Source organism: Lepidochelys kempii, chromosome 9 (genome assembly GCF_965140285.1).
Source record: "Lepidochelys kempii isolate rLepKem1 chromosome 9, rLepKem1.hap1, whole genome shotgun sequence".
In the NCBI taxonomy this organism is placed as follows: domain Eukaryota; kingdom Metazoa; phylum Chordata; order Testudines; family Cheloniidae; genus Lepidochelys; species Lepidochelys kempii.
Genome location: NC_136388.1, coordinates 100,304,188 through 100,317,462, shown reverse-complemented (window position 1 = coordinate 100,317,462; position 13,275 = coordinate 100,304,188). Strand labels below are relative to the sequence as shown.

The following is a 13,275-nucleotide window of genomic DNA, read 5'->3' as shown; positions in this document are numbered from 1 at the left end:
TTAGTACAAATTTTTGTGCTTTTTATGATGGAAAGCCAAAAATAATGAGGATTTTGCGTTCAGATAATCAAAACTGACTAACATTTGTTATTATTTGCCCTGCATTTTAAATTTAATTTGATTTAAAACCAGAACTTAAAAAAAAAAACATATTCAGAAGCAAATTACTGTGTTGGAACCGATAAAGATTACTGTGTAGTACATTTGTACTGCTTAACATTTACATATTAGCTCACTCTATGCACAACTGTTCAGACATTTCCACATTTTCAGTCCTTAAAATTACAATAGACAAGTATGGCCAAAATAGTGCCTTGAAAGTAGGTCAAAGTACCCATTTGAGACCACTTGTGCATTGGTTTCCTAGCAAGTTAATCTACCCACACATATATATGCAATGTGTATCCCTGGTAACAGTGAGCAGAAGAAGAAAATCAAAGCAACATTAATGAGGTATCTTAGGCTGAATAATTGCAGTTAAAAGTTTTATTGAACAAAAGAAGGTAAAACATGGTAGTCTGAGTTCACTGAGCAAAAAGCAGCTCTCCTGCTGAAGCTGCACTTTGTGCTAAATAACCTTATTAACTGAGACTATACAAAGGACATGTAATATGTAAGTTATCTCAACAGCGAAGGAGAAAAATTAGATTAAATTTGATCTGAAGGAACAATTTGGACAAATTTAGTGGCTTGAATTAACATTCCTAGCCCTTATCTACATAACTCAATACAGGCATACAACAGGTCATACAACTGTACTGAATTCCAATTTATTAATAGCTTATGCTCCCTTACAAACGGAAGCTGATTACTGGGTGTGTGGGGGAGGGGAAAGAGACCAAAAATTAAAAAGCCCAAACATTTTAAGTCTTCTGTTTGAAGTGTCACTTAATTGAGTCAGGGAAAACCCCCTCAATATATGCTATTAAAAAAACCCCAGCCTACACAGGGTCCACCTGTTGCATAATATTAATATTTTTTAAATTATTATTTGATTTCTCCTGTCTGCCTAAGAAACTCCATATGCTCTTAAAGCACCCACCCAGTTGGGCAGGTAAAGAGATGTGTCAAAAATACTCTGTGAAAAGAGGGAGGTAGCTCAGGCCTGCTGGCAACCTTTTGTCATAGTTCACATGGGTGCAGGCCGCCTCCCTTTAAAATCTGCAATCAAAGATGAAAGGAAGAAAGACTTTCAAATATGAAGGTTAGTGAACATAATTACACGTTCACTATGACCCCTTCCAATTTGATTTATTGGGCTTCCTAATGTAAGTTGTAAGGTACCTCACACCCAATACACAACATTAAAAACGTACCTAATTCATATATTTTATAGACAATATCTTGTTTCTCACTTTTAAAGATTTGGCTCTGTTGAGTACATTTTTCCATAATCTTTGCTAACCACTCGATAAACATTCTAGGCCAAACAAACAGCACAAGTAATGTCAAAGTCTTTTTTTTTTCTCCCTCAGTAACTGTACCAATTGCTGTAGGCTAAGCCTAACAGATACTACTGAAGAAAAATGAGACACTCCATGATGCAGTGCAAAGGTATTACCACAACACCGTAAGTCAAAGGATTTTTTTAAGGTGCCGACAGAGGTGACTCTCTAGAAGGTGACCCTGTGTTGTCTTCTGGTGGGAAAACTGTAAGAGTGCAGGCTCGAATGCCACCAAGTGATTCTGGGAGGTCAAAGACCTTATGCCACTCATCCTTTTCCGGGTCATATTTCTGGACTATTTCCACCATACAACGATTATTCCAAGAGTACCCTCCAACAACGTAGATTTTATTTTCAAAGACAGCAACCCCAACATCACTTTGCCCACGTAACATAGCAGCAATTGGAGTCCACTGGTCTAGGGTGGGTGAATAATATTCACAGCTTAGAACATCATCGTAATCACTTGTTCCTCTAAAGTGATTTCCGCCAATAACATAAAGCTTGTCTCCAACAGTACACATGCAGTGCAGACCTCTAACTGTTGTCATTGGAGCTTTCTGAGTCCATTTGTCTGTGTCGGGGTCAAAGCACATAAGTTCTTTTTGGAAAGTATCATGGGTAATTCCGCCTATAGAAAGAAAGAAAATCAAAGTAATATTGACCCTGGAATAAACAAGTCATAGCAAAAATGTAACAGTATTTCAACAAATTCTAGAAGATCCCCAAGGACAGTGGCTCTCTACCTTTCCACACTACTGTGCCTCTTTCAGGGGGCTGATTTGTCTTGCATACCCCAAGTTTCACTTCACTTACAAACTACATGCTTATAAAATCAGACATAAAAATACAGAAGTGTCACAGCACAGTTACTGAAAAATTGCTTACTTTCTCATTTTTACCATATATTTATAAAATAAATCAATTGGAATATAAATACTGTACTTACATTTCAGTGTATCCTAGATACAGCAGTATAAACAAGTCATTGTCTGGATGAAATTTTAGTTTGTACTGACTTAGCTAGTGCTTTTTACGTAACCTGTTGTAAAAATATCTAGATGACTTGATGTACCCCCTGGAAGACCTCTGCGAACCCCCAGGGGTACACGTACTCCTGGTTGAGAACCACTGCTCAAGGATATAGATACGGGAGACCAGAACCGTTTGTGTTGAGCACACGCATCTCCACACCATGGCACCTGCATTAGTAGGGAAACTCGGAGTGTGGCCCCCCCTGGGAATTCTGGGGAATGGCTCAATCAACAAGATAACATAGTCCCAGGCTGTATTCTCTTTTCTGAGTAAGCTCCATGTAGCCATAGATGGTGCATCTCCCTTGGCTCCATCTACATCCTGTCCATTCCTCATTACAGATTACCCAGTTTCTACCTCTTTGCCAACACAGAACTTGGACTATGTGAAGAGGATTCTGCTGAGTCCTGAAGAGGGGAGAGTACTGTTCCTGAGAAAGCAGCTGAGCCCGCCCTCTGAACTGAACTGGTGAGATATACTTGTGCAAAGGTTCCCCTCTAGTTGTGGATTTGAGAGAGGCAACTCTGCTCTCTGACTAATTCTCCATTGTTTATATGACTCTTTTAAAAAAAGAGAAAATAGTTGCACTCCTTTCCCATTTGAAACTTTCTGATTTGGCAAACTTTTCCCCACTTTCATTTAACTCAAGAGCCTGAAATTAAAGAACCAGCAACAGTTCTGAGAAAAGTGAGCACACTGTCCCTGCTCATGGTCCCAATCTGACAGACTACTGTTTAAAAAGAACACTTGTGGCACCTTAGAGACTAATAAATTTATTAGACCATAAGCTTTCGTGGGCTACAGCCCACCTCATCGGATGCATAGAATGGAACATATAGTAAGATATATATATATACACATACAGATAAGTTGGAAGTTGCCATACAAACTGAGAGGCTAATTAGTTAAGATGAGCTATTATCAGCAGGAGAAAAAAAAAAGTTTCCTCTTAATCCTCTTCAAATGTTTTTCTCCTGCTGATAATAGCTCATCTTAACTAATTAGCCTCTCACAGTCTGTATGGCAACTTCCAAGTGTGTGTGTGTGAGAGAGAGAGAGAGAGAGTGTGTGAGAGAGAGTGAGAGAGAGAGAGTGTAAGAGAGAGAGAGAGAGATTATATGTTCCATTTTATGCATCCGATGAAGTGAGCTGTAGCCCACAAAAACTTATGCTCTAATAAATTTGTTAGTCTCTAAGGTGCCACAAGAACTCCTTTTCTTATTGCAGATACCAACTAACACGGCTGCTACTATGAAATCAGACTACTATTTAGCATCCCTTTTACCGGCTCTCTAGTGACAGGCAATTGTCCAAGTGTGAGTAAGCTACTTCTGAAGAGCATCTCTGTCAAGAGCATATCAGAGGGACTCTGACATCAGCTGAGGAACCAGAAGTGGTGGCTTTGAGTGAAATGAACAGTGCTGCCTGGGGAAGGATTTTTGTTCCATTTGACCCATTTCCAAGCAGCACTTACTCACTTTCAAGTCGCGTCACTACTGCCACTTCAGCTGATGCTGAACAGCAAACTTTGACATCCCTTCAAACAGCGCAAATTTCAGAGGCCACTTACCTACTTCTCAGATCGCTTCCTACAAACGAAAGCATAAAATGGGACAGTCACATAAGTTTGTAAACTTTAGTAGTTGGCCAGTGACCCTGAGTGCGTAACCTCATGCTTCCTTAGACATAGCTGCTCTTTAACATAGTACCTTTTCTTTAACCACCGGCATTAGAGAGGGCTATCAATGTCTGTAGAGTTACAGGAACATGCCTTGATAGCAAGATTTTTCCTCCCTCTATTTAGTGATAATCTCCATCAATGGCTCCAACAACAAATGCACCATAAAGAAAATAAGCAACAGGGAGTTAAATGAGGGACAGCTTATATGGGAATATAGACCCTTATATAAAAAATAGGGGTTTATATTTCAAATGGGCTTCTTCTTGATAAGCTATAAAGTAATTTTTCTATGTAAAAACGAAGAGTTCAGAAAGTAAGCTCTTTGACCAATAGCCTAGTGCTGGAATGGAAGGTCAAAAAGAATGAGGGAAGAAGAAATTAAAGATGATGAAACTGATAATAAATTTGAATTTATTTTTAATTTTGCTGATGAATGATTTTGGAGGGACTGGTTTTATTACTAGGATTTTTTCCAATAAGCTATTTTTATAGAATTTCATATTGAACTTACTGTAAACTGGGGATTTAATGTCACCTTAAGACCTTTCACCCACATAAGATCATGCCAGCTTCCTAAAAAGAGATTTAATGTACGAGATATTTTTTATACTTGGAGGGTGGGGGGAGGAGATCACAGACTCAGTTTCTCAGGTATGCAAAACACTGACTAGTTCTTAAATGGCTGATTTAAGTAGGACTTTTCCATATTGACGCTTTCCCTGACCAAATTTGCTCCTGATTGGACCAAGCTACATGGCTCCATGTAGGTAGTTAAGGCTGAGTAGCTAAGGTCACAGACTCAGAATTAAGGTCACAGACTCAGAATCAAGGGTAAGGCCAAGAAGCCTTGCCGTTTTGGGTCACTAAGTCATCTGAGAGAAGACTGACCTGCCAAAATCCCCAATATTGATAATCTTGAAGAGAGGAAGTCACATCAACTACAAAGCCATTACAGCCTTCTCTAGTCTTCACCTGTACCTGAAGGAATCCCACAAGCAACAAGTGCTGTGCCAGCAGATCACCACCATCTGACTCCTTGACTGCAGTTCCAAACTCTAGGAGACAGAGAGCTGAAGAGTCTGTATAGCCCTTGCTATTCTAAATAGAATTTTTTCTTTTTGGGTTTTTGTCTTGTTTTTAACCTTTTTATGTTTAGGGCATGGAAGTGAAACCGGGGCTGCACTCATGAAGGCCAGACAGGGACGGAGCCTGAAAGAAAATTTCCCCAGGTATAATCAGCTCTAAATGTCTCAGAGACACTCATTAGGGTATGTTGTGTGTCCTATGTTTAATAGAACTGAAAGAATTGAGATTGTCACTGACATTTTCAGGAAAATAAGAGTTGTTAAACAATGGTTTATCAAGAACTTCCTGTTACAGTCTGTATTATACCATCTCTGGGGAGGAAGGGTTAGCCATCACACTGAAATCCAAGGAGTAAGCTCTATAATTGGCTTTGAGGTTGTCCAGACATTAGATAATAATTTGGCTTTAGTATTAAGCAATTATAGATTTGACTCCCTCTGGTCAAAATTCCTTAGATGGGAATTATAACAATACGGACAGGCACCTTCTTAAAATCTGTAAAAAGACTGATTATTTTTCGTATTAATTTGATGATTTAATATTGAGTCTAACATGTTCGATTTGCCCTTTATTTGACAGTTGTAGTACTTTACTGTTAGTTAAGTTTAATATTAATAGTAGGTTGAGCTTTGGTGATCTGGTTTTTTTAATTTTTGTTTTAATAAAATTTATAAAAAGTCAAATTTCTTTCAACAAGCAACATATGCCCAGAACCTTTGAGGCCTGCGTGCCGACTAGTTGGTCAACCTACAAGCCTGACCAGCTCCTCCTAACTGGCCTTCAGTTCTCACGCTTTCCCAAGGCCATATTAAGAAAATGGCAGAGCAGACACGAGAGCCCAAGTCTCCCAGCAGTGTACTCTGACCCCAAGATCAAGTTGCTCCCTACAGCATGCAGATTTCAGGTGAGGTTAGAGAAAGCAGCTACACTAATTTCAGCCATCACAGATGTGTTCAAGATGGCATTGTTTCTGACAATTATACAACTACCTGTTTAACTGTAGGAGATCGCTATAAAACAAGACTTTTTCAGAAGACAGGCATAAGTCTAAGTGATTTGACCTAAAAACTGTAATGCTTTGATTATCACAGGATTTGCAGAATCCTTGACTTCTGTAAAAGCCATTTAAAAAAGCCCTTAAGAGCTCTTTGGAAAGGAAGCAAGCAAAGAAACAAAAAGAGGATTAATGAGCTGCTTAAGCCACCTAATGGCAGCCACCACTATGAGTGCTTGGCAGTCTGTCAGATGATAAAAACCTGAACAAGAGAACATTCTACTGAGAGACTGTCTAGGTATTGACATTGTTTTCATCACTAAGGTAATAGCACCCGTAAGGGTGTCTATATGGACAGACAGAGAAAACCTGTGGGGAATACAAAGAGCAAGGTGAGAAGCTGCAGCAGGGACTGTAAGCTCACTAATAATTTAAAGATACGTAGATAGAAAATAAATTAGAAAGGGAGGAATCTAACTTTAAAACAACTTTTGCAACATGACAAATCCCTGATTTTATCTAAAATGTAACATGTAAAAAAATACAGATCCCTTCTGATGAGAAATCCATCTACTAAAACCACCCTATCATGCCTGGCTTCAAACTGTATCTAATAAACCAATGTCATAGAATATTTGCATTTGAGTTCTTAAAGGAGGGCAAACAGAATTCTTAGAGTGGTTGTAAAATATACACTGGGTGCAATGCACTCATTTCAGCTGCACTATCGCTATAAAAAGGAAGTGTCCTTGTCTGAGGTCAGTGGAAATTCTGAGCCAAGTGTTATTTAGAACAAGCATGAGGCAAAAATGTGGGCATGGAGCCTACTAAATGCCACTACCCAGGGAAAGCATGTGAAATCAGAGTACATCAGGTGGGACCATTTATTGACTTGGCATGGAATTCCCCTCAAAGCAGAATAATTATATGGGAGATCAGAGAACTTTCTTTCTCAGGATAACTATGGATCCTGATTTGAACAGCATGCATTACATTATCGCCTTTCAGAGGCACAGGACCAATCAAAAGTTACAGCAACACAGAAGCAGTGAAAAGTAAAGACACCACTCACATACTGCAAAAAAGAACAGGAGTACTTGTGGCACCTTAGAGACTAACAAATTTATTAGAGCATAAGCTTTCGTGAGCTACAACTCACTTCATTGGATGCATAGAATGGAACATATAGTAATATAGATTGTGTATATACACAATCTATCTATCTTACCATATGTTCCATTCTGTGCATCCGATGAAGTGAGCTGAACCTCACGAAAGCTTATGCTCTAATAAATTTGTTAGTCTCTAAGGTGCCACAAGTACTCCTGTTCTTTTTGCGGATACAGACTAACATGACTGCTACTCTGAAACCACTCACATACTGTGGTTAACCTTAAAATCCTTCCAACTTTGTCTTACATAAGTAGATACTTTTATCTCAGTATTTGTAGTGTTATGTAACCTTTCCAATCCTTAGTGAGGTAACTACTTATCTAAGGGCAAAATGACAAATTCTGTTTGACAACTATGAGTGTTTGTGTTCATAAAAATGCAGCACCGAAGGTTAAGATGTACTAGTGAGCATTGCAAATTAGACAGGTTTAAAATAAGTATCTACCAACAGCGGTATTTTTATCTAAAATGGTTCTTTTAGAGATTTAGTAAGTGTGTGTTATTTGACTAACTTTGTATGAAGCTATGAATCACTGTTTGAAACATGCAGATGTTTTATATCTAAAGTAAGAATAATTCTTTTACTCTTCCTTCACCCACTGGAGTAAGAAAAAGTATGTAGCCAATATGCCTCATGTGTGGTGGGTTTTGTTCATAAACTTAAAAGAACGATTTACCTGAAATATACATTAATCCCCCATACACAGTTCCAGCATGACCATAGTGGGGCTCATTCATTTTTGCAACATAGCTCCATTCATTCATTCTTGGATTGTAACATTCCACTGTGGCTGTTAACAAACAAACAAAAGAGTGCTTGAATTTAGCATGGTAATTTGATTTTGAGTGCAGTAGTAGTGAAATTAATACATTCATAAATAGACAATACATCCATGAAAAATAGGTTATTAATATAAGAAAGTTTCAGAGATATGTTCAGTTACTCCGTGTAGTTAAAGATATCCTTGAATAGCCTATACGTTTTTTGTCCCACAGGTGCAGAAGAATAAACTCTTGCCCAATTGTTTCCCCTGGTTTGCATTCAATACAGTTGCTGCTTAGCCTGCCACAGCTTTCATTTATCTTGCTCTGCACACACTATGGTGTGCTCAAAAAAAGTGAAAATAAAATTAGGTAATTCTGCTTTTCTAATCCTCCTTCTCATACAACCTTTCCAGTGCCTGGTGAAACTGATATGGAGCAAACTTTAAACATGTTTAAGTGGATGAAAACATTAGGGAATCAGAAGGACCTGTGTTAGTCACATTTCTTTAAAAGTGTCCCACCCAGGCACATATGGATACAGACCCAGCTTGTGCTCTATCTACTGCATTAGAATCCCATTATGCCACTCACTCAAAGATTGCCTGAAAGGACACCTGGCATATGAATTCTTGATTTGGGAATGTGATACCACCTTTTGTAGTGACTGCTATTTACTACTTATACAGCACCACAGAAGTGCATGACACTTCACAAAAAAGAATACAGGTCTAACCCAAATTGCTTCCAGGATCCAAGCCTGCAAAGAAAACTATGTAGGGCCGTACTGGCTTAAAGGCAGCTCTGTGTGGGAACAGGACTCTGTTCATGCAATTTTGTTTGCAGGACTGAGGTAGATAAACAATGATTTAAGATGTTTTTAAAAATTTAAATAGGTTTATTTTTAAAAATAAAATGTAATTAAAATGATGACCTGTGTTAAGGCCTAAACTTAATAAAATATAGTAAGATAATTTAAATAAAAATAATATTCAAGGAGTACATGCTTGCTGCTGAAGTTTTAAAGAAACTTCAAACCACTGAACTGGTGGAAGTCAATGGTCAAACACCTGGAACCAGAGACTGTTGAAGCGACAAATCAGCTTTTGATAGCTTCCGCAGTTGCAGAGAAAATATTTCACTCATCTCAGTTTATTCAACTAGTTCAGTTAAATTATTTGTTCAGAGTTGGGAAACCAACTGAAAAAGCATGAAAGCTTATTTTCCTGTTACTATCTATGAATAAAAATGAGGTGAGAGAGGATGAGATCTACTAGATCTAAAATATTTAATGACATGGTGACCAGAAACAAATCACATCAATTCACTAATTATTAATACTTTCCTTGTTTAATAAATCAGTTTTAAAGGCAAAACATGTTTTCATAAACTCACTTTTCTCCTTATGTATCCACGATATTTAAGATAATTTTATTTAAAACTAATAAACTACTTTATTCTTTTTGTGCATTTTAATTGAATTTTAATTTCCATCCAAATGCAGTTTGACACAAATCACAAGTAAATACTTAATCATCTAGGAAATAAGAAATGCATCATTCACTATTTTCTAACAGAGCAAAAATTAAGGATCTGAATAAGTATATGCCAAGTTATACAACTGCTATAGTTTATCCTCCTGGTTAACAAAAAGTAGTACCAAATTAAAAACAATGAGAATCAACCTCTCTTTAGACAAATAAGAAGTACAAATGAAAAACAAGATTAAAATTGATTACTGATATCAAGATTTCCTGCTGCTGAATTAAATCACTGATATAAATCAATCTGCCTTGTGGGGGACTAAGGGAATAGTCAAACTGTAAGAGAACAAGGGTGAAAATACAAACATTTGGTTGCTCGTGAAAATAATGCAGGCAACTGAGAACAGTCAATAATTTAAAAAGAAATCACAGTTTAAGTTTCCTTGGTGGAGAGGTTAGAGGAGGTACTTGGAAACAGGATGGGGTCAGAAAGGGAGTTCCAGATTTAGGGGCCTTATGAAAGGCACAGACATGGTCCTGGGAAAAGGATATGAATGAGGTATTCAGAATAGTAGCTTAAGAGGAGATGTGGCCAGAGACTTAAGAGGGAGCAATAATAGTTTGACTACAATGCATGGTGTAGCAACCCATAACGTTAAAGCTGCTGTTGTCTTGAAAGCAAATTAAACCTCTTAATTTTAAATAATCAAGTCAGGTTAGCAAACTCTGTTTTCAGAGAACTGAATCACATTTCATACACACTGACTATAAACGTCTTCCGTTTTCAGAGATTAAATATTACCATAGGACTTGCTTTTATTCAGTCTTAGACAAGTACTGAAACTCCCAAACTGGTGTGATGGGCCAGGGTTAATTTTAAAGTCTGTCATCTCAAACCATCAGCATGACACACAAATACATAAAATTGAAAGGCTGAGAATCTTGACATTCTAAAGATATGACAGTTGCAGTGCTGGCAGGAATCTATTGTGTGACTCGGTACGTCATTACCATGATACAAGGATTATAAAAGGACTATTTAATTTTTTTGGTTATTATTTTTAAAACAAGCACACAGGATATTTTCAATTGTCTGAAAAAATCCTTAGGGACAATCTCTAAGGACAAAATATAGCTGTGGCAGTAATTCTGAATTTGAGAGTACTTCCAAAGTGCACTTTAGCAAGGGGAATCTAGCAAAAAGGGGCATCTCTCACACACACACACATACACCTACCCACCAGTAAGCTCAGTACAGAGTGTAACTCCCTAAACAAAAATTCATCACTACCTCAGGACTAATGATACTTCCAATGACAATACCCTGAACAGTGTGTTGAACTGATTCAGCAGGAACTCAGAAGGAAAGTGCCAGCTACTAAATTACTCACACAAGTCCCTGTTTCCAGTTGCATCCTGGATTTTCCTTGGACATTTCTCATCCAAGTACTGTCCAAGTCAGCTCTGTATACTTTGTGAGGTCAGACAAGGCCACAGCACAAGAAGTCATTGCTGCAGGACATAAAAAAGACCAAACCCATCCCATTTCTTTCACAACAAGCTGCACACTTGATTTACAGGTATAATTTGTGAGCTAATTTAGTGTTTATGAAATTGAGGAAATACCAATAGTCTTGACCCTGAAATGCATCTGCTGTTTTAATACCAATCTCTTGAGTAGATGCTGCCAGTTGTGTCTGTTAAATGGACCAAAAGTATGGAACAAAATTAAGGTAAATAAGGTAAATATTATCAATTATGCTCTAGCATATCACAACTTATTAAAGTTGTGATAAACAATAGAATTATTAAGTGACTTTTGGGTTGGTTAAATAATATGTAGGTTAAGCCAAGTCTTTGAAAAACAAAACTTACCAATTATCAATGGATGCAGCAATACAAAATTTATATGCATGACACTAAAAAGAGGTCAGTGAAAAAATTGTTCATATCTGGAACCAAAACATTTTTGGTTCTCAATGTCTACATTTACTTTCTGCTACGGAGTTCCAAGTCTGGAACTGAAATACTGAAACTTCTTGGCTCGGACGTAGATAACTCTACCCCCTACCAATTGCTAGATAAACATCCTTCCGTTCCAATTTTGCCTGTTCTCCAAATGGAGGAACAGTTATCTTGCAGGGAGGATAAAAATCATTTTTTTAATTTTTTTTTTAATTTAAATCAGATTTTATTTACATTAAATGCAGGATTATTTTTAAAAACAGATTTACTTAAATTTAAATTTGAAGTTATGACAACATATATTAAGGCCTAAACTTACTCAAACCTATTAAAATAATTTAATTTACATTAAAAAAAATTAAAACAGTATATTTTTACAACCAGAGTTTTAAAGAAAATCAAAGTACTGGACTGGTGGAAGCCACTGGCTAAGCACATGGATCCAGTGTTTCCTGATATGCTAAATCCACTTTTGAGAGCAGTAACCTTGTCTGCAGGTTCAGGGAGAATATTTCCATTTCAGGTTTCAGAGTAACAGCCGTGTTAGTCTGTATTCGCAAAAAGAAAAGGAGGACTTGTGGCACTTTAGAGACTAAATAAATTGGTTAGTCTCTAAGGTGCCACAAGTACTCCTTTTCTATTTCCATTTCAGTTGATTTAATTATTTCAGTTCAATTATTAGTTCATTCAAAGTTAAAGTTGAAAAAAGCAAAACAGCTTGTTTTCTTCTTCCAATCTATGATTTCTACTAGTTCTAAAATCTGGAAGGACATGATGACAAGAAACAATCATGTTGATTCACTCACTAACTGTAGATAATAGTTCCTTTACTTCATAAATAAGTTTTAAATGCAAAACATGTTTTGATAATTTTTGATCAACTTTTTTCTTATGTATCCAGGACATTTAAGGTAGTTTTATTTAACTAATTAAAAAATAAATAACTTTAAAATGCTGCTTTTTTGCATTTTTAAATTGTTCGAATTTCCATCCAAATAGATTTGACACATTGCACAAGTAAAAAATTAATCATCTAGTAAATAAGAAATGCATTATTCACGGTTTTCTAGCAAAATAAAAATGTAAAAATTAAGGATCTGACTAAATGAGAGTTAAGCTACATAAAGGCTCAAATAAAAGTGTATAGATATAGCGTGTCTTCATGTTTTAATGGCTACCAACCAATGAGAATTATCTTTCTTTAGGAAAATAACTAAGTACAAATGCAAAACTGTAATTAAAATCAACGATTTAAAATCAATCCACCCTGGTAGTTTGACTGTTTACTTCCTAGTAGTGGATCAACACCACCAATTTCATTAGCCCAGCAATGTGAACATATGGACAATATGTAAAGTTTTTTTCTGGCACTTCTTAGGAATCTGGGGAAAAAAAATCTTCAAAAAACAAAGCCAGTTCTAGTAAAATACTAAGCACACTATGGACTAAGTAGCCCCCCCAAAAAAGCCACAGAGGACTTAGCAGCAACCAAAAATTCAACATCACTATTTCCAAAACACCAGACAGCTGTTCATCCCACACCAACTGGAGGGAGGATCTACAGATGAGGACACAGACAAGTTAGGACAGGGGACAGCAGATACAGCATGCAGAAGCTAGTGTACAATATTATGGCTCATACAAAGTTAT

At 36.9% G+C, this 13,275-nt stretch overlaps 1 protein-coding gene across 16 annotated transcripts in view; it reads right to left on the bottom strand.

Moving 5' to 3' along the window:
• Positions 1–471: 471 nt before the first annotated feature.
• The window catches only part of KLHL13 (kelch like family member 13), a 120,209-nt gene continuing 107,405 nt past the window's right edge, over positions 472–13,275 (bottom strand). For 15 of the 16 annotated variants that reach the window (XM_078854299.1, XM_078854295.1, XM_078854296.1 and 12 more), the window contains 2 exons: positions 8,092–8,205; positions 472–2,076 (listed from right to left, as the gene is read on the bottom strand). In XM_078854299.1, the coding sequence (XP_078710425.1) occupies positions 1,589–2,076; positions 8,092–8,205 (602 nt within the window). In that variant the 3' untranslated portion in view covers positions 472–1,588. The remainder of the gene's footprint in view (positions 2,077–8,091; positions 8,206–13,275) is intronic. The other variant, XM_073358548.1, reaches the window with a different exon arrangement.